A 19,819-nucleotide genomic window follows, 5' to 3' on the forward strand; every position below is an offset into this window, starting at 1 on the left:
CAAAAATTATTTTTACATACTGTTCATACATTTAACAACTCTCTAGTTTGGTTGCCTGTGTCAACTGACTTATCAAAAACAAAATGACACCAAGACTGGACAGGTCTACCCAAAAGCTTCCTTTTTTTTTTCTCTACCATATTAGTCATACAAATTATATACTCTTTAAAGTCTATACCTTCTCAGTACAGTCTTCATCTTGTTCACATACTTAGATCATGAATAAAGCAGCACCGTTATTTAAGCACTATAATTTTTAAATGTGACCAATAAATATGGAAATTCTTCATGTGATCATATAATTTAACAAAATAAGCAGTGGTATCAGTACCTGCACACTTTGTAATATCTCTACTTCTGATTCAAACTTTTCTGAAATTTCATTTTGCATGCGCTCAACAGCATCTTCTTCATTTTCTTCTTCTTCTGGTTCTTCCTCTTCATCATCTTCTTCAAACTCTTCTGCAAGTATAGCTTCAATATCTTCATTCTCCTCCTCCTCCTCCTCAGTAGCTTCATCATTCTCCTTATTTGCTAAAGCCTATAAAGACAAAATATTTTGTTGTTTCATGTCTATGAAACAGAACATATGGAACATATGGTATTCTTGTCTCTTTTTTAATTAGAAAAGCCATTAATTCAACAAAACCTCATTTTGGGATATCCTTTATCATAAGCAAAAATATAGTAAATACTAGAATCTTATTTCAGAAGAAAATACAGAAGTATTGCATAGTGCATACAATGAACCATTGTATCAGTTCCAAGAATACTTAAAAAGCCTGAGGAGCTACACTGCAGCTTTGATAAGAGGAGTGTTTTTTCATACACAGTATTGTAGTTGGACAGGACTTTGTCATGTTTGATGAAAGTGTAGCTGACAGGATATCATGAGCAGTCAAGTAGTACCTGAATACATTTATAAATATATTATGTAATTGACTTTGGGCAGAAATCCTGGTACAGTCCTATTCTGGATTAACCATGGATTTGACAGTATACTTAAAGGCACATGCCTAATTTCAGTTAGTGGGGCTACCCTTATGCTTACAAATTAGATACATTAAACACATTCATAAGTATTTTCCTGAATTGAAGCACATATTGAGAATTCTTTTAAAATCATTTTTAGTCTTCATGAATCGATAGTTTCTAAAGCAATTCAAACATAATATAAAATTATTTTTGAAAGTAGAAGTTTCTCACAGTCTATCATAATTTTACTGTTCTAAATTGTCCTGAAGTCTGTGACTAAAAGCTCTAGAAATTTCTATGGTATGAATGCAAACACTTCAATTTTAAAACTTTCTTATTAGGTTGTTTTCTTACCTCTTGCTTCTTTTTTTGTCGCTCTGCTAAAAGTTCTTCCCTTCTTCTGGCAATCTTCTCATTCTGTTAATGAAAAAAAGATGTAAGAAGACTGATGATACTTCCTAATAAAAGCTCCGCTCTGAAAATTGGTAATGTAACCTATAATTAACACTGTTCTTTCCACCTTAAAATTCTGTTTCCAGTTGGTTCTAATGTTAAAAAATACTACCTAGAGTTTGAAATGTTGCTGACCAGATATATGCCTCTACTAGGCAAACATGTAAGTATACTTTAGTAAAGGTAATTTTGCAGATTCTGAGATGGAGATTAGAGGAAAAAGAAAGACTGATTCTTACCACACTGAAAATAAAGTAATAGGTTTATTGGTAAACTACAGAGTTTCTAAATTTATAGGTGATTTTTGCCATTTAGCAAAGGGGTGACTGAGTATGGTAGCAAATGTGTGGTGTTCCCTTTGACTGTTTAAGGATATTAATGGTATTGTATGAGTCCTGGCCCAAATTCTGCTGTCCTAAACTCCTGTGTGTCAGCTGCTCTGTAGTAATTATGCTCAGACCTTTTCTGATCTTACATGTGAAGTACTTTATCTCACTTTTACAGAAAGTTAGGAGCCTTGAATATATTACATGTGCCAATTGCAAATGTCTGCATAGAGGCTTCGGGTTACCTCAATCAATTTGTAACCTGTTCAGTAGTAGGCACAGCTTCATTTGAATGGGACACAGAGCAGCTGCAACAGCACTGAGAATGTGGCTTAGAGTTCCTACATTCCTGCGCAGAGTATCAGAGTTGGGAACACAGACACACCCCCCGTACAGTAGTGAAGTCAGCCTACGGGAGATGCTGATCAACTCAACAGCACATGCTCAGGGAATCTGGGATGCAACAACATTACAGTGCATGAACTGTCTATTGGACTTTTTTATCACCATATTCACTCCCTCCATCTAGCTGCCTTTTTTCCTGGACTTCCCAGATTCTGTCAGACTGCCACTTCTCTGGCAGCACAGCTGCTTATCTTGGGCTGCGAGATGCCCAAACTCCTGCATAAATTAATTGCCTACAAGAGGAAAGGAGCCCTAAATTATTTTGGTTCCTCTGGTAAGCCTAGGAATGCTGTGAATGAATAGGCTGTGGCTCCTGGCTCAGATATCTGTTACTCTGTGTGCTCTTCACAGCTTTGGGAGTTTCAGAATCTGTGTTTATACCTCTCCTGTAGAAACAACAAAAAAAAACTATGTAGGGCTGAAAACTTACCCTTTTTTTTGCTTTTAGTTCCTTCAGCTTCTTTTTATATTCCTTTTTTTTACGCCGTCTGTCTTTCCATTTTTTCAGACGTAGAGGCAAAAGACGGTCAAGAATGTCATCTTCTTCTACTTGAATATAAACTGCAACATCAGGACAGAGTCCTCGTTCTGACAAATATCTGGCTTCATCTGAAGTACGAGGGAAGCCATCCAGTATAAAGCCTGTGGACCTAATTGGAAAATAAGACATTTATCATTACACAGTGTAGTTTAAAGTGCAACACAGTGAACATGTAATTATTTGGAAAAAAACCCACAAACCCTCCCATATTAAATGCATATGTTAGGAGTAAAATTAAAAAAAATTCTTTCAGCTGGTATCTTTTAACATTGCAAAACTGATATTTCACGATGTATTTTTATTAGTGTACTTACAAATTAATTTCTTCTGAGGTTTTAATGTGCAATGCTTAAATATTTTAAAAGAACTTAAAAAACCCAAAATAAATCATGTCCTCAGACTTGTTTGTGTGACTCTAAAAACAATACTTCTTAAGCACTGCTCTCAAAAAATAGAAGGTGTCCCAAACACTTTTCTGGTAATGACTGCCAAAGAAAGCTTGTGTCTGAAAATTTATGTTTCTTCTCTATTATAGGTTGAGAAATTTGCCACTCAGCATGACTTATATTTTTCTTCCTGCAGATGTTAAAAACAAGTCAGTTATACCTGGAAAGCTCTATGGCTTATTAGAGCTCTTACAATTTCAAGTAAGGTGAGTAGTTATGTTAGGCTGAGTGTTGTGTTGATAAGAAGTTAATATTTATTTCTATTACTTTAGACTTTAATAGGATACATTGTAAAATTGCAGAAAACCAAAGAAGCTGCAAGAAGTGGGAGTGGAGGGAAGAACAGAAAGCCCTGGAGGCTGTGGGGAAGAAGAGTATAACATAGTATAGTTTAGTAGTGTAATGTATTGTAATGTGATATAATATAGTACAATATATTACAACATCATGTGTAATGCTGGGAAATGTTGGTGCATTCTTTTTTTCCTAAAACAGGGAGCTGTTTTCACGCTGTGTAGAGAACCATTGTCCCCTATCTGTAGTCAGGACAGAAATTACATAAAACCAGAAAAGTTTGTTTATGTATCTATCCTGTAAGACCGTGAAAACTACCCAGCTGTTTAAAAGATTTAATTCTATTCAGGTGTGCCAAGTACTTTTGTCCAATCCTGTGTGCAGCATATGAAACATGATATTACTGTCAAATTATCAATCAAAATAGTACAACAAAACCAAGACTGACAGGTAGGTCATTACTCATAAAAAGTACATGAGCATTGAAATAATCTCTGCAATAGTTGTTTACAATTGCGGACACAATGGATGATATACTTCCTAAGATTAATTAAAGAGAGAGAGAATCTAATTACAGTTACCGGAATGGCTCTTTCTTCCACCAGTCAGGAACAATCTTATCAAGAACTTTTCGAGGCAGTTCCATGTTATCCATTAGATTTGCTTTGATTGCCTCTTCCTCATCAGTTAATTCCACTTCCTTTATGTAAAGAAAATCCACCAAAAATGAAAAAAAAAACCAACCAAAAAACAAAACAAACCAACCAACCAAAACCAGAAAGAAGTATATACTTGACACATCTATTGTTTTTTTGGCTAAGGTACCATCTTCATTTGACTTAAACCAGCAGAAATAAACTCATTTGCCATATTGCATCATACTACATTATATATTTTAGGTAGTTCCCTAAACTTAGGGCAACTGCTGCTGTATGATTTTTAATGAAACCTAAAATCAAGCACAACTGTTAAGTATTTAATTATACATATGCTCAATTCAGAGGAATAGAAACTGAAATGAGCAGAGTTTCTCCTAATTGCCTACAAGCAGTTTTCCACTTGGCTATACCTGTTCCCATGCTGGAAGATTACCTGTACTACATCAGAATGTTTTTTCACTTTTTAAAAGCAACTATTATATTCGGATGGAATAAAAAAAAAAGTTAAAAAAGGATATGTAAGGTTATTTGGTATAGGCATAAGAACAGATACCAGACATAGAGGATTGTTCTAAAGAACAATCAAGCAGTATTAATGACTAGTAAAATGCAGAGTATTCAAATACCAAATCAAACTACTAAATTCTTGTGGAAAACTGTTGGGCTTTTTTCCAGAATATGTAACTCTGTAAGACTGATATGGTTGAGGATGCACTTCTCATAGAATGGCTTCTTGACACAGACTGTGGTAAAAAATAATGAAAAGACGATATACATTGGTGGCTCTGAATTGGTTTACATAATTCATATATCAAAAATCAAAACATGTCTGATATCCAAAGGCCATGTCTGAATAAGAATTTCTATGCCTGCCATCTATTCTGATAATGTAGCCAAAATAACTTGAGAATATGCTGGAAGTCACAGGTCTAATGTAGTGTGTAATATTTTCTCTAGTGCCTGACACAGTATATATATTAAAAGATGTTTGTATGACAGAAGATACCTAAGTAGACAAAGTGGTAGCCAGATTTGTAACACAGAAGCATCTTGAAAGAAATGTGTGAAGTGGGAGAAAACAGTAAAACACATATAAAAGTGTGTCACTGACATTACCACTGCCAAAGAGATGTAGGAATGGCATTTGTATCCGATAAAAGAAAAGAAGCATGAGATGTATATTCCAGCTAGAGAAAAAAGAACACCCCACAAAGCAGTGATTTGAAGGAAAAGGCTGCTCCCCAGACCTGTCAATGATGTGAAGGCCTCGGCTGACACTAAAACAACCAGGATGGTATCTTTTTGCTGAACTTCCCAGACTGCATGGTATGTTTTTGTTTGCCTTTAGTGGTTTTGCTTTGAACATTATAGCTGACCTTAAGCTCTGACAGATACACTTCTACTGTCTTGTGCCAAAGTGAAAGAAAATGATACAAATGGAATTTAATGAAATTTTGGAGAGGTGGTGGGTCAGTGAAAAACAGGATAATCAGACAGTCCAGTGGTAGTCATATTCAGAGAAATGCCTGGGAAGTCTACAACCTTGGAAATTATCCTCTAGAGTTTTGTGTGTGGACCAGTGAATGGGTTTCTAAACTGAACTGAAATTGTAAGCTGTGCTTAGGTCATGCCATCAGATAAAGTACTTTATAAGAAATATGAGAAAAAAAATACTAAGTAGAAGATTGTTTCCCAGCAGATATAAAGATGACAAGGAAAAAATACTAACAGAAATGCTTTGGTGTAAGACATGTATTGATGCAAAAAAAAAAAAAAAAAAAATTGAGTGAGAGCCAGCCATAGCCATCAGTGCCAGAAACACTTGCCATATTTTTGGTTGTGATGACCACATTGTTTGACCAGCCAAAAGAACCCCCTCTTTGATTTTGATGAAAACCTGGATTTTTGTTCTGACATCCATGATTTTGATCTGTACTCCATCTGTGTTGAAGCATTTGCTTCCAGTATTACCTGCTCTTGTATTATTTCATCAGAACACTACCTTCCAGTTATCAGGGACTTGTTCCACTTTTCAAGACAGTAGAGTGGCCTTGAATGCACCTTTGGCAGCTTCATCAGCTCCTGCAAGTGCACCCCATTGGCATATATGTGTCCAGTTTACATAAATGATCTCAAATTTGATCCTGTTTTGAGTAGTAGCATTTTTTACCCAGGCTTTCCTATTAGACACAGAGCCCTCTAGGCCACAGATTAGACTGTACTTGCAAAGACCATGTTTCAGGGTCAGACTGATATTTTCTAGATCTTTTGCTGCTGTTGCACTGCATAAATTCTTCTTGCAACCCTTCAGATCCCTCACTAGTTTCCACCTCTGCTGAGTGCTCATCTTCCTAATGCTGTGCCTGAGTGTTGTTTCTGTATGCCTCCTGCTCTGCAGCCTGCTGCCTCTCCTGCATGCTTCCTTAAATCCTGTAGTAGGAAGTGCTTGAAGATCTTTGATGACTAGTAACTTGAAGGAACTTGGCAGGTATCAGGAGCACACACTAAAAAAAATGCTCTTAAAATATGATGCAGAAACTTACTTCTTCCTGAACCTTTGAGTATTGGATAAATCCTTATTTCTATTGTGCAAGAGGTAGATTTTCGGTTTCTTTGTACTACGTATTTTTGAAAGATTCATATGCTGTGTACCTGTGTTGAGACTTCTCCACACAATGAAGGATTTTAGCATATCCATTGCTATCTAAAGAATTTATTTGCATTAAAACCTTGTGGATTTTTTTTTCTCCCAACATGTCACTGCCTAATAAAAGAAAATATAAAATACTCTCCCCAATAAACATTTATGTAAAAGTTTCTTCTTCCGAGAAATTGCATCCTGTAAGAAATAGGATCTAGAATGTGTATTTGTAAGGATTTCAAACCACTAGTCAATCTGACTAAGAAAAAGAACTGATTTTCTGAAAGTTATCATTCATTAATTATTCTACAAGTATCATGAATATACAGCTATTTGAAACAGTTTTTTAGCTAAGCTACAAGGCATATTTTATGCTACTCAAGAATTGTTTTATTTTTCTGGTTTGAAACTGCTGCCAATAGGCAAAGAAACACTAAAATCCAGGTTATGAAACCTATTGCATTAAAAAAATACTAGCTTACCCTGTTATTAATGCTGAATATTTGTGGTTTTTTCTGAGAGATGATCAGATCTAAGGGCTGGTAGAGGCATTCTATCCTTTTGCCCCAAGAGAATGCAAAGAGCACAGCTAGTGAACATTTTTAAAGTCCTGTGCAATTGGAACACATGCACTTGACTGAACCTGCATATTGTAAACACTTAAAGGAAACCATACCTTCCCATTATTATTCTGACCTTAACCATTTTTTTGCCCCTCAGCTGGTCTTCCATTGGCCACTTAGCATCTGTCTCTACTATTTAGAAAAAAACTGTATATAAATCTTGAAAATGTTTTGAAGAATGTTTGTGGTATTTGTAAGAAAACATTGTCAAGAACTATTATTTCCAAATTTCATCAAGTATTTAATTTAACATAATTTTATAATTTTTACAATTTTATAGGAAATTCCTATTCTGGACTGAAAATGATTATTTTGTGTATGGATGTAAAAAAGATTATTATTACCTGTTTGGTTTTTTCTGTTTCAGTTTTAGTCACGGTCCGAGAGAAATCTTCCAGTTCCTCTGGTATTTTATTGTCATCTTCGCGATCTTCATCAAAAGAGGGCCCAACTTTCCTTTTAGTTTTGGGTAAAATCAATTCCTGTAGATATTCTTCAAACTGAATATGGAAAATGCCTAATTTGTCTGCTATCTGTCGTGCACAAGTACTTTTACCTGCTCCATGAATCCCAAGTAAACACACCCGTAAAGGAGGAGCCTATAGGAAAAAAAAAGGAATATTCTGTAACATTTTGGAGTGTACAGTGCCCCCCCTACTGTTTTTCACTTCAAAAATATCATTATAAAAATTCTATAAAAAACAGTCACATAATTTTGTATTTTAATTTTTACGGACTTTCTATTGCTGTTCTAACTAAACTACCTGCTCCCAGGAAACACCAAACAAATCTACTACCCTACTATCAGCAGGTAAAAATGAAACTTCATTAGACAATTCTGGTAAGTCTTCAGTTCTTTTACCCTTTTTCCACTTACAAAAAACCCACAAAAACCCCAATATGGTCATTTGTTAAACACGTTTTAAGATTATTGTAAGCCTTTACAATCTTCCTCTCTTTTCTGCTGTATTTGCATCAGTAAGTCAATGTGCTAATTTAAATTTACATTAAAAAATCACTAGGGAAGCCATGTGTTTTATTTGCTTCAAGGACTTGCCTAATATATTGTTACCTAGAAAAAAACCAGCAAATATAAACAGATCTAAATGGGAATGGAAAATAGTTATTTTAATCTGTATTATCTGCTTTAAGTAATTTTTAAGATTCTCACTTGTAGTGGTTCCTTGTGAGCCACATACTCCTCAGGGTTCTTCAAAAATTTATCTCTGTACTCAGAAGTTGAAAAGTAATAAATCTTTTCTTTATATTTAGCTGCATGTTCCTGGAGTCCAGGGTAGAGGACAAAGTTCTCTTTCAGACTGACTGGACAAAAGTGTTTTGTGTCTCCCATGTGCCTTTTCTTTTGCTTAGTTGTTTCTTCATCCTTAAAATACGAAAATTTTTAAAAACTCTTAGAATTCAGGAGTTTACTTAGATTAAGTAGATCAGATTAAATAATGCCAAATACATTAACTGAGGATTGAATGAGGATGGTATTCTCAAAACATTTTGTAAGCTGAAAATAAGTCTATGAAAATACACACTTTTTAGATTCTGAGTCAGAAAACAAACTGTCCAAGAGAATTACTGAGAAAAGAATTAAATTTGAAATATCATGAATATCGTAGTTAGCCATTGAGAACCAAAATTAGGGTAGAAGTATCTATGATAAAATCTTTTCCTACTGTGTTCTTGAAACTGATTTTCTGTTTAAATGTAGACCTCTTCAGAAAATACGAGAGCTGGTGTTATGAAGTCAGATTACTTATCCAGTAAAGTTAATTTCTAAAAAATCAATTCAATACTGCTCTAGTACGGTCTATGGATATTCTATACGGATAAATTTGGGGATGGGAATCTTCCAATAGAGGATGAAAATAGAAAGGCAAAGCTAGACCTCTAATTTCATTAAAGTGGGCATGCGAAAATTATCAATAGCTGAGATGGAACAGGGGATTTCCCATTACAACTCTGCATCTTCTGATGTTTACATGATGGCTCACAGAATCATTGTTAGCTGACAGAAATCAAAGTTCACATTTGTTTCTTTAATAAAACCCCTCTTTGCCACCTGGCAAAACTAGGTAAGGTGAATCTCTCTATTAGCATGGGGGTATTTGAGCCTCTTGCTGTAGTACAACTACTATTGTCCAAAACACAGAAGTATAGTGAGTGTTCCTGAAGTATATGCTAATATTTATTCTGTAAGAAGGCTTCAGCTGGTTCAAACAAAATCAGGATCAAGCAAAATCTGCCTTCTCTGAGGTTATGTTCAAACCGAAAATAAAGGAATTACAATAAAAGCATAAATGGATAAAACTGGCATGCTTACTTCTTCCTCTTCTTCAACTTCCTCTTCTTCATCTTCCTCTTCCTCTTCCTCATTTTCCCCTTCAGCAGCCAGATCTTGTGCTTCCTCCTCTAAATCTTCATCAGATAATTTCCAACCATAATATTGAAAAGGTCCTGAAAAGGTTAGATTTTTTTTTTTTTTTTGGTGTTTCAATAGCTATAGAATATATTCTCTTTGTCCGTAAAAGTAAGTGCATATGTGGGAGAAAATAATGCCAGCTGTATCCTGCATTTCTTCTACTCACAGAACAAAATGTTCTCCTCAGATGTAGAAATTAGTACATTGTCTCCTCCAAAAATTGAAATTCTACAGGTCGTTTTTGGTTGAAGTAAATTGATATTTTCAATGGGAACTTGTATTACAAAAGTATTATACAAACACATGCAGATAGTACCATTACTGTTTGCACCAGGATTTTTTTCTTGTTACTCATTGGGAAGAATCATCACTCAAATTTTATTTTATTATAGAGCCAGCACAATAGATGTTTTGGTTAATAAAACACTTGATTTGTAGTAATGATAGGAAAAATGTAGTATTATTTATCCAGTGCTCAAAATTCTAAGAGACCACACAAAGGAAGAAATGTAATTTGTCAAAAGGTATCAATTTAAAAAAATGAATGTAAAATTCAGTTTTGAAATACAGTCTCTGCAGGTGGTTAGCTTAGATTATTACACACCCTGAAAGCCTCATTAACCCAATGAGTATTGGACATTAGTGAACCTTCACTATCTGTCCACTTCTCAAACCAGTATCCTGGCATGCATAGATAGGACAAGTAACTGAGGAAATGTGCTTTCAGAATGTTTAGGGAGCTATTATGCACCTATTTGCATAGCCATATTATATATATATTTCAAATACATATATATTTCCCACTCTTCGATGTCTTAAAGGCTGCTATTGTGCTTTTCAGCAGACCCAGAGAACACAATGTGACCCTCTTCATATTAGTAATATCAAACTGAGTATAACCTACTCCCCAATATGCTCATCACATAAGCTATCCAAAATCCCTCTTGATAGTTTAAGTGCCAATCACATAAACAGTGTTACTTACTTTCCATAACCAGCACGATTTGATTTAGCAGACTTTCTGGTGTTTGCTCAGCAATCTCTAAAACAACAACCTGAACTCGAGATGACTTCTTGATTGCTGATTCCAGTGTTTTCCAATCATTCCTGAAAAGGTCAATCTTCTTTTTAATTGTTTTCATTTCTTTTGTATCTGGAAAACCATGCTCTGCAAATTCGGGTTGCATGATTTCTGAAAATCAAATCATGTATAATAGGCAATGCTCCTCTAAAATTTTTTACGTTTAAAAGCTATCATTATGCTTTAGGACTATTTTTATATTGCTCAAGTATGGTGGCATATTTTTAATGCTTCTTCCTCCTCATAATTATGAATTATTATATTAGTAGTTTACAAAGACAGTTTGTAAATTCCCAGTTTAATTATGTTGATACTGTATATATTGAGGCTTCTCCAGGAAAATAAATGAGGTCAAATTGCTGAACTATATTTGCGTATGGTTATCTAAATCAGTACTCAAAATAAATATTACCCCTTCTGCAAAGAAATATAATACAGAATACATTAATCTAAAAACTGTGATTTAATGATGAACAGCTTTTGACAGAATAGCCATATGGTCATGCCTCATGCCAGTACAGGAAAACTTTGAATGAATAAATAAATGAAAATAAAGTAAAAAAGTCTTATCATGACTTCCCTCTGTAAATACTGGAACTGGGAAACTCTCACAGGAAATCCTGGCTTTAATAAAGCCATGTCTGCATATAACCACTTGTTTAGTAATTAAGAGAGAGAGAATACTTTAATCTCCTAAGAAATGTGCAGAAATTTGTAGTGTCTGTTGTTGAAGATCAGTCCAAGCCTGTTTGCTAACACTGTCTCACAGAAAGGAGGCAGAAGTTAGAGACTGAAAGGATGCATTAATATAAATAAGAAAGTCACAGGTACTACATATTGTAAACATGACAAAACCATACCAAATCTGTTGTCATACTCTGTGAGCAAATAAACAAAGGGTTACTTTCTTGCACCACAACATCTCGCTGAAGAAGCCAGATGGAATTAAGAACTTGATATTGAAAGCTGATATTGAATTAAAAACTTGATATTGACAGATTAAAAAAGGTTCCAATTAGGAGCTAGATAGGGCTGCAATTACTATCCATTCATACATTGTTAGACCCTGAAAGTCCTAAGACAAAGTTCTATCTCAGCTAGAAGATAATACCCAAGTGCCTATATACCACCATAAAGACCTTGTCACTGGCAGCAGCAATGTGGTGTTGTTGCTGTTGTTCCCATTCCCTGCACTCATGTAATTTTCAACTCTGATTTTCTTTTCTTTCTTACAATTTTTCTTTTGTGTTCTGTTAATAAGTGACGTTAGCTAACAGACAGAAAAGCAGTTGAGAGCAGTGACTTAAATGGTCTGATATTACTATAAGTTTGCTGAGACTTAGAGCACATGTTGTGGTTTTTTCTGGCCAGAAATGAAGATGCAAGAAAAAAAATTTATCAGTGAATGGAATGATTTTCTACTTCACTAAAATTTTCCCCTTCTCTTGTTGTTCCTGTCTTGTATTTAGTTTGAAAGAGCAAGAAGAGATTTTGACACAAGTAACAACATGCTCTGCCTATTCCAATGAACTTCTACTGAATTTTTACATAAAAAGGACCATTACTACTGTTCTTCCTTATGTAACTTCCTACATGTACAAAAGAGAGGTATTACTAAAAATGAAAGTCTTATGTAATGCCTTGTATGTAAAAAGCTTTGACTACTTTCTCAAAAATACAAAACCTCGAAACATGAAAACCCCAATGCTTTTTGGCCAGTGCTCACTATGTCAAATTGCAGCACTGTAACATTCATTTTGAGTTTGTCGCAATCTGAAAAATCCAAACAATTTTTCTGAAAGGTTAGATTGCCCTGTTACAGTTTTCTTCATTAAGAAAACATATTTCCTCCCAGAACCAAGCATTCCTCAATCTCCTCATATGGACTGTCAAAGAAATTTGCAAATTACACATTTAATTTTCCAAAATAGAGCCAAAAGGCAAAAAGTGTATAATGTAGCTGAATTTCAGTGATTAGGTACCAGGAAGATTTGGCAGGAAACAGATCAAAACATAACAGTCAGAGTAGAGATGCTGCCTAATTTTTGTCTAATATTCTACCAACTAAAGCATCACCTTGAAGTGTCAATATCAGCTGGGATATGTGAGTGCCTGCAGAACAAAGAACACATCTAACACGCCTTCCTTTGAAATTCCTTCATGGCCCACTAAGGTTGGTCCCTTGCTAGTTTGCTGCTTATTTCTACAACCCTTTAGTCCATACATGAAGTCAGGCACTTTAAAGGTAGTATGGGAGTTAGGGGTACTGAAATGTCTACATCTTCTTAAGGGTCTGTGTCACAATGTGTAGACGTCTAGAAATACACTAAATTTCTAAATATTTAGGTGCTTTTAATAATTTTATTCTTCTACTTTTGAGGCTGAAACTTTTATTCTCTCAATACCACTATTTCTCTCAACTATTTACATGATTAACTGACATTTGGAGCAAGTTGGGCTCTCTACAGCAATTCAGGTGCTGGCTCAGGGACTTGAGGGCACCCCTGGGCCTGGCTGTCCCCAGCCAGCCCCTGGGGCTCCCCCCACCTGCTCACAGCCCAGGACCCCATGTCAACCCTCAGGGCTGTCAGCCCCTGCTCCAGCAATACTGTTGCAGAGCCAAGGTGAACTGCAAAACTATCAACAAATAAGCATTTTGACAAGTATTTTTGTGATCTTTGATAACAACCAATACTTAATACACTTCCCCCTGGTTTTTTTACAGTTTTGAACAATGCAACTATTAGACTGACACCTCAGTGGCTAACCTTCCTCTTATCTGATTACTAGTCTAAACCTAAATCAAAGTGCAAAAGGGCATATCATTAAGCAGAAACACCTTGCAGATTTCAGATAGTTTTATCTTGAATTAGAAATATGTTTTCTCTTGAAAATGTTTACAAACATTTGCATTTTAGTAAACTAGACATTCATTCTATATATGTCATTACATTACTTATTCCCTGCAATTACACTTTTGCCTCTTGCCATGCTTCTAAATAAGAACATAAAAATACCTTTTTATGTACATTAAAAGATGTTGTGCAAATGGTACCCTTAATTATGCTGCGTTCTGCAGTGATACATTCCAAATGAGACAGAGATTCAGCCAGGTAAAACCTGCTTAAATTTGGGCAGCTCTAATGCAATATGTAATGATGACTCGCTTAGGAACACAGATTTTAAGAACAGAAGGAAAGGATACATTACTAACTAGGTTACTCTAACTGCTGCTTGCACGTGTTATCCCTGGCACAGTCCCACTGCAGAAATCACATGTGCTGCCTTGTGAACCACAGCCCTACTCACAGCAGGAACACATGGAAGAGGGGATGAGGGCTGGCTGGATCTGGCTTTCAAAAGATCATCTTATAGTCCAGCCCTTTAAAAACCTCTCAGTTCTGAGCAGGTCATGACGCTTTGGAAATATACAGGCAGAACAAGAGATTCAAATGAATATTTGGAATCATCTGAGACAGAATATTGAACATGTCAATGAATCCACTTAATAGAGTCATTCCCATCCCCTTTATCTCAGATGCACTTACAATTCATGTTACCTCTCCTGATAAGCTGTATTTAGCAAATGGTGGACCAGCATGTGTTCCAGCTCTAGGGACACAATTCCAACAGAATACCTCCATCCAGAAGGTTTTGTTGCTTAAGGAAACATATCCAGCAGCAATTATTGCATACTTACAGAACTTTTAAATAGATTACCCAGGTCTAAGTGTATTGAAGAAACTTTCCCCTGGAAAGAGGGGAGAAGTAACAAAAGAAAAAAGGTGTACACTCCTAGTGAAAAGAGACAGCCCAAAAATCAGACAACCAAAACCTCATTTGGTTTTGGTTCGGTTATTTGAATTTTACTGTGACAAATATGTTGCCTTCCTGGCATTTAGTTTGTTTCAGACTTACTCTCAAGGACCAAGTAAGGCAGCTGAACTTTTACCGTTAGATGCAAATTATAATAACTCTGCTTCGAGAGGTTATTTATGGTGAGAAGACATTTTTTAAAAAATTAAAAACATAGTCAAGAAAAATACATGAAAAGACAGCAATGTTTTAAAAATAAATTATATAAAAATGAAAACAACTTTCTTTCTGAGGAGGTGGCCTTCTACCTAATAGTGCTGTTCTTAATTTAATTTACTTGTCACAGCAGTGATAGGAAACAATCTTCCCCAGCCTTAAATCTTGGGCTTTCGTAGGGATTGCCTATATGCCAATCTCTCATATTCTTTTGCTCTGCATCTTCTTTGCTTTTACTGAGCATAGTTACCATAGAGACAAACAATCCTCAAAGGCTTTCTACCCCCACATTCTCTAAATGAATTGTTGGGGAAGGAGAGCCTTTAATATCTTAGTATCTCTGACTTTTTCTTCCCTCAGTCCACATTCAGCAATAAAAAAGATTTAAAAGTCCTTCTTTCCTCCCCATTGAAACACTGCCAAAGCTGACACAGACACATCAGAAGCCAGCATGTCTTCTTCATTAGAGCTTAACTATCAAAATAAACAGAAAGGCAAAATATACGATAACAATGACACTTCCTTGGATTTCAATTTCTTGGAGCTGATCTGTATTTCATTATGAATGTATTTTCAGTTGTATTTTTGAAACAGACTGTAGTTTGTTTATACAGAATGTTCATTTCTCACTTATAAATATATACTGCCAGATAATCTTCACCATGTTACAGGGAAATGTACTCAGTAGACAAACTTATATTGTATGTACCGATTTTTTTATTTGGAAAAACAACTTTGATTTACAGATTAAGTTGATCCTTTCTAATGCATAAAAATGTGTATATTTAACAACTTCCTATCAAATTAAAATGGTTTATATTTGATTTATTTCTGGTTTGTTCTTTAAAATAGTCTAAAACTTCTAGCAGATAAAAGCTAAACTGTATATTTTAAAAACAAAAGCAGACCATCTCCATTAAAGATGAATTGCCTTCAAAGTGTTTTTTGAGAGAAAGCTGTTAAAAGATTTCATGTATCTTTTCATTAGCTCATGGCTCTATTTCATTTACAAGACTGCTACTGGATAGGGTCAATGAGGACATATGGACAGACATTAAGCAAAGTAAATTAAGAGGATGTCCTTTTTCTTATTATGTTCAGAAAGTGACAAGAGCTTTCAGAAAGACTGAAAGCTCTAATCATAGGCTTTTGTTCTTTTTTCTTCTGCAAAACATCGCACAGTTGTACTCCACCAATATTCCTTAGTCTTTATTTCTCTGAATGAGAGACTAAAAGAATTTAAGAACTGAAGGTATTTTGGATTTAATTGAGGAACCTGTTCTTAAACTTTCTGTTTCAAATTTTGAAATTTCTCTGCCTAAAGTGCTCGGATTACAGGTATTAAAATGCAATTATCACATCTGACATATGAAGGAAAGCAGAAAGTGGCTTTGAAGATCATGCAGCTTTGCTCAAAGACCGAACAGACGATGAAGGTAATATCACTAGAGCTTGCTTTGAAGTTTGCAGTACAAGTAATTTGCAATCTCTCATCTGAAGTTCAATAAACTGTCCTTGTCCAAACTCTCTCACTGGAAAGCCTCCAGTTAAAGGTAGGGGAAAGTACAAATCAGGATGCAAGTCAGTCAAGAAAAACAAAGGAAATATATGTAGAGGCTGTAGGACTGACCACACATCATCTGCCTTGTAAATGTTATAATTACAATAGATTCCAAAAAGTATTTATCTTCAAAGACTAAATAGGAAATGTACTAACATGAACAGGTTTAATTATTTTTTGCTGTTGTTGTTTCAAATATCTTACTGAATTTAACATGATGATAAAAATAAAAAAGCAAGAACATAGAATAAAAGATATCAAAAATAAAATAAGAGATGGGTGTTGATTCAACCCTCCACCATCTCTAATGAGAAAGGAGATCAATATTAAAGAGTTGGGATTCAATATTAAAGAGTTTATAACTAATACTGATCTTAACAGCTGTGAAGCACAAGCATGAGAGGTGACAGCTGGAACTATCAGCCCAGCTACCGATTTATTTGTGCCAAGAACTTCTACCCAAATAGCAAGAGCAGCAGAAGAGACATCAGTGAAGATGGGGTTGTACAAACACACCAGCTTGAGCTACTCAGGCATAAGCATGTGTGCTCCAGTTGAGTTTGCTGTAGAAAGGAAGTAATCTCTGGCAGAAATGTGGCAGGAAAAGAATACGCCAAGTATTACTTCAGGAATATTGTAGTGAACCCACAGATCTGCTTGAAGCTGATAACTCTTCTACAACACCTGAAAGATACTCTCATGAATTGATATAGCTGTCTCCTAGTATAAGTAAAGTCATACTCATGCAAAGCTTCTGCAAAAATGCTTAAATAAAGTAAGAAACTCCTGGAAAAAACCCCTCCAAGTAATTGTGTCAAAGGACATGAAAAAAATATGTGAGGCTGTAATTTTCAGCTAGACATTACAAGCAAGAGTTACCACATAAATTGATTTCTACATCTTTAGCAGACATTTCAGCATTGAACTGAGCTTCTTAACTCACTTAAATACATTTGTTAGATTTACATGAAGTCTCCTTCTCCAGTTACTTTTACTCTCATTATGACACGTGTAAGTACCTTGTTCATTACTGGAACCATTTTTGCCATTTAAACACAGACAATATTATAAACTTGAATATGTTCAGTGCTGAAGCAATCCCAGATTCCACTGAGGTTACAAAAATTGTGATTATTAAAATGTGCATCTGTTTATATAGAATAGAATAGAACAGAACTGTTTCAGTTGGAAGGGACCTATAACGATCATCTACTGCTCATCAACTGTCTGAGCAATTCAGGCCTGATCAAAAGTTAGAGCATTTTATTAACGGCATTTCCTAAATGCTTCTTAAATGCTGACAGGTTTGGGGCACCAATCACCTCTCCATGAATCCTGTTCTGGTATTTACCACCTTCTCAGTAAAGAAACACTTCCCAATGTCCAATCTAAGCCTCTCCTGGTGCAACTTTGAGCCATTCCTATAGGATACCATATATGAGAGACCAAAACAGTATGATTTGGGCTCTGGAGTATTTTTCTGAGCTATCATTTTTATATTACAACTGTTATATATTATAAAAACCCAACAGCTCACATGTGAACATGTGAACTGTGAACATTCATTTACATTGTTGTAAAGACATGTCACATGGGAGAAAAGCTGAAGTCAATGTGCTGATGGCACTACATGTGAAATAAAATGATGTCAGGCTAAGAGCAGCATGACTGAAGTGTTTTGGTGAGTCAGTATTTGATTATTGAAATAAAATGTAGGTGTAGGAAAACATGATTTTCTTTGAACAAGGACTTAACACATCTTAAGAGAACAAGTGTATACATGACATTATTACTGCTATCATTAATAAATGTTGTTTTGATGTACTCAGATCAAAATTAGTTAGATATTCAAAACTAAGATGAACTTTGTTGTTTGAGACGCAGATGACAAAGTATCTTTGTAGAAGCCTTTATATTTAATATTATAGGATTTGTTCACTTTGGAGAAGAGCTGTGTATTTTATTAGAAACTATAAAAAGTTATAATGTGGATTTTTTAAAAAGCATACATGTAATTTAAAGAACCCTAGAAAGCTAGAGTATTTTTTTCACAGAGTAGGTGAAATGTTACCTCATTAAAAATTAAAAGCATGTTATCTTATTCAGTCTGTCTTTACAACTTAGGCCTTGTTATATAAATGTAAAATAAATGCCAGACTAGGTCATGAATGAAAATGTATGTGACATATATTGGCAGTACAGAATTTAAGCTTGGCCACAGTAATCTTGTACAGAAACCAGTATGTTATGTTTGAAAGAAAGACAGTAATAGCAGGCTAGGCCCTTGATGAGGGAAAAAGCCCACAAAACCGGGAATTAATGCACTTCAATTTTTAATTTCATCTCCAGGCCTTGGGTGATAATTTAGGCTATGAATGGGAAATCTTGAGACTGAATAGTAGAGAAAGAAAATACTCCAAAGTCCCCAACCTAGTTCCTAGCATAGAGACAGATATTTGTGCATGGTAATTCCTCTTGACAGCAGATCCAAATAAGACAGAAACATTCTTTTAAGAAACTAGGCAGTGGTTAAAGAAGGTAAAAGGGAAGTTAAAACCCTGCAGCTTTTTGGACTACTGAGGTTCAAACCACTGAAACCAACTGGGAATAATTCTAAACCTCAATCCAACTCACAGAATGTGAGGTGCAAAAATCCAGCCTATTTGTGACAGCTGGCCTGCTGCCAAAATCTCACTCCTCACGGATTATTCACTTCTGCCCAGGACAATTACATTTTCTCTGCTGGAAACTAAGTATAACACAGTTCTGATGTAACAGTAGGCTCTTTACAGGAAACAAGAAAATATGCAGTTCTGTCAATAGAGAAAGCAACAAAGTAAGAACATCTTTACCCAAAATGTTTTATTAATATTGTTATCAGAAGGGAGACCTCATGTAATACACAGAATTCCATTTTTTTTTTAATGGTGTTAGTTTCTGTTGTTAAAGACCAATCTCCATAAGCACAAAAGAGAGGAGCAACAATGACAGATGGGTGAATCTCCCAAAACTTAATCAGACCAAATATAACCTTGACTTGACACCCCTCAGGGCCATTAGAAGATGATGATGAAAGCAGTCTGGGTGTTAAATCTATTGATATGGGTCACCCCGAGAAGCTCTCTCTGGCTGAGGTGTATTACTGCCTAGAGGGCGTGAGATTCATTAGGGGACACCTAGGGAAAAGCAGTTTGGGATTGTGGGAGATTTATAAGATGAGGAAGCTTTTCTGAGAAGGACCAAAGGCAAGGAGAAGGAAGGATCAAAGTGGATTGGAGGGGAACTAGCATGGATAACAGAGTACGAAGAGGATGAAAGGGGAAATGGGAATATATGCTCAGACTCATTGCA

General features: G+C 35.4%; 1 protein-coding gene across 8 annotated transcripts in view; it reads right to left on the minus strand.

Annotated features, from left to right (window-relative positions):
- Positions 1-19,819, minus strand: part of LOC121659316 (zinc finger and BTB domain-containing protein 24-like) — a 71,274-nt gene that overhangs the window by 26,130 nt on the left and 25,325 nt on the right. For 5 of the 8 annotated variants that reach the window (XM_042017283.1, XM_042017285.1, XM_042017286.1 and 2 more), the window contains exons 18-25: positions 10,780-10,986; positions 9,696-9,829; positions 8,535-8,747; positions 7,708-7,962; positions 4,022-4,140; positions 2,590-2,809; positions 1,330-1,392; positions 332-541 (exon numbers count right to left, since the gene is read on the minus strand). In XM_042017283.1, the coding sequence (XP_041873217.1) occupies positions 332-541; positions 1,330-1,392; positions 2,590-2,809; positions 4,022-4,140; positions 7,708-7,962; positions 8,535-8,747; positions 9,696-9,829; positions 10,780-10,986 (1,421 nt within the window). Of the gene's footprint in view, positions 1-331; positions 542-1,328; positions 1,393-2,585; positions 2,810-4,021; positions 4,141-7,707; positions 7,963-8,534; positions 8,748-9,695; positions 9,830-10,779; positions 10,987-19,819 lie in introns of those variants that run through there. The other 3 variants (XM_042017284.1, XM_042017288.1, XR_006014275.1) reach the window with 3 other exon arrangements.

This window comes from Corvus kubaryi, unplaced genomic scaffold, assembly GCF_017639235.1.
Source record: "Corvus kubaryi isolate FWS band 111438036 unplaced genomic scaffold, C.kubaryi_AGA036_p1.0 split3-73, whole genome shotgun sequence".
In the NCBI taxonomy this organism is placed as follows: domain Eukaryota; kingdom Metazoa; phylum Chordata; class Aves; order Passeriformes; family Corvidae; genus Corvus; species Corvus kubaryi.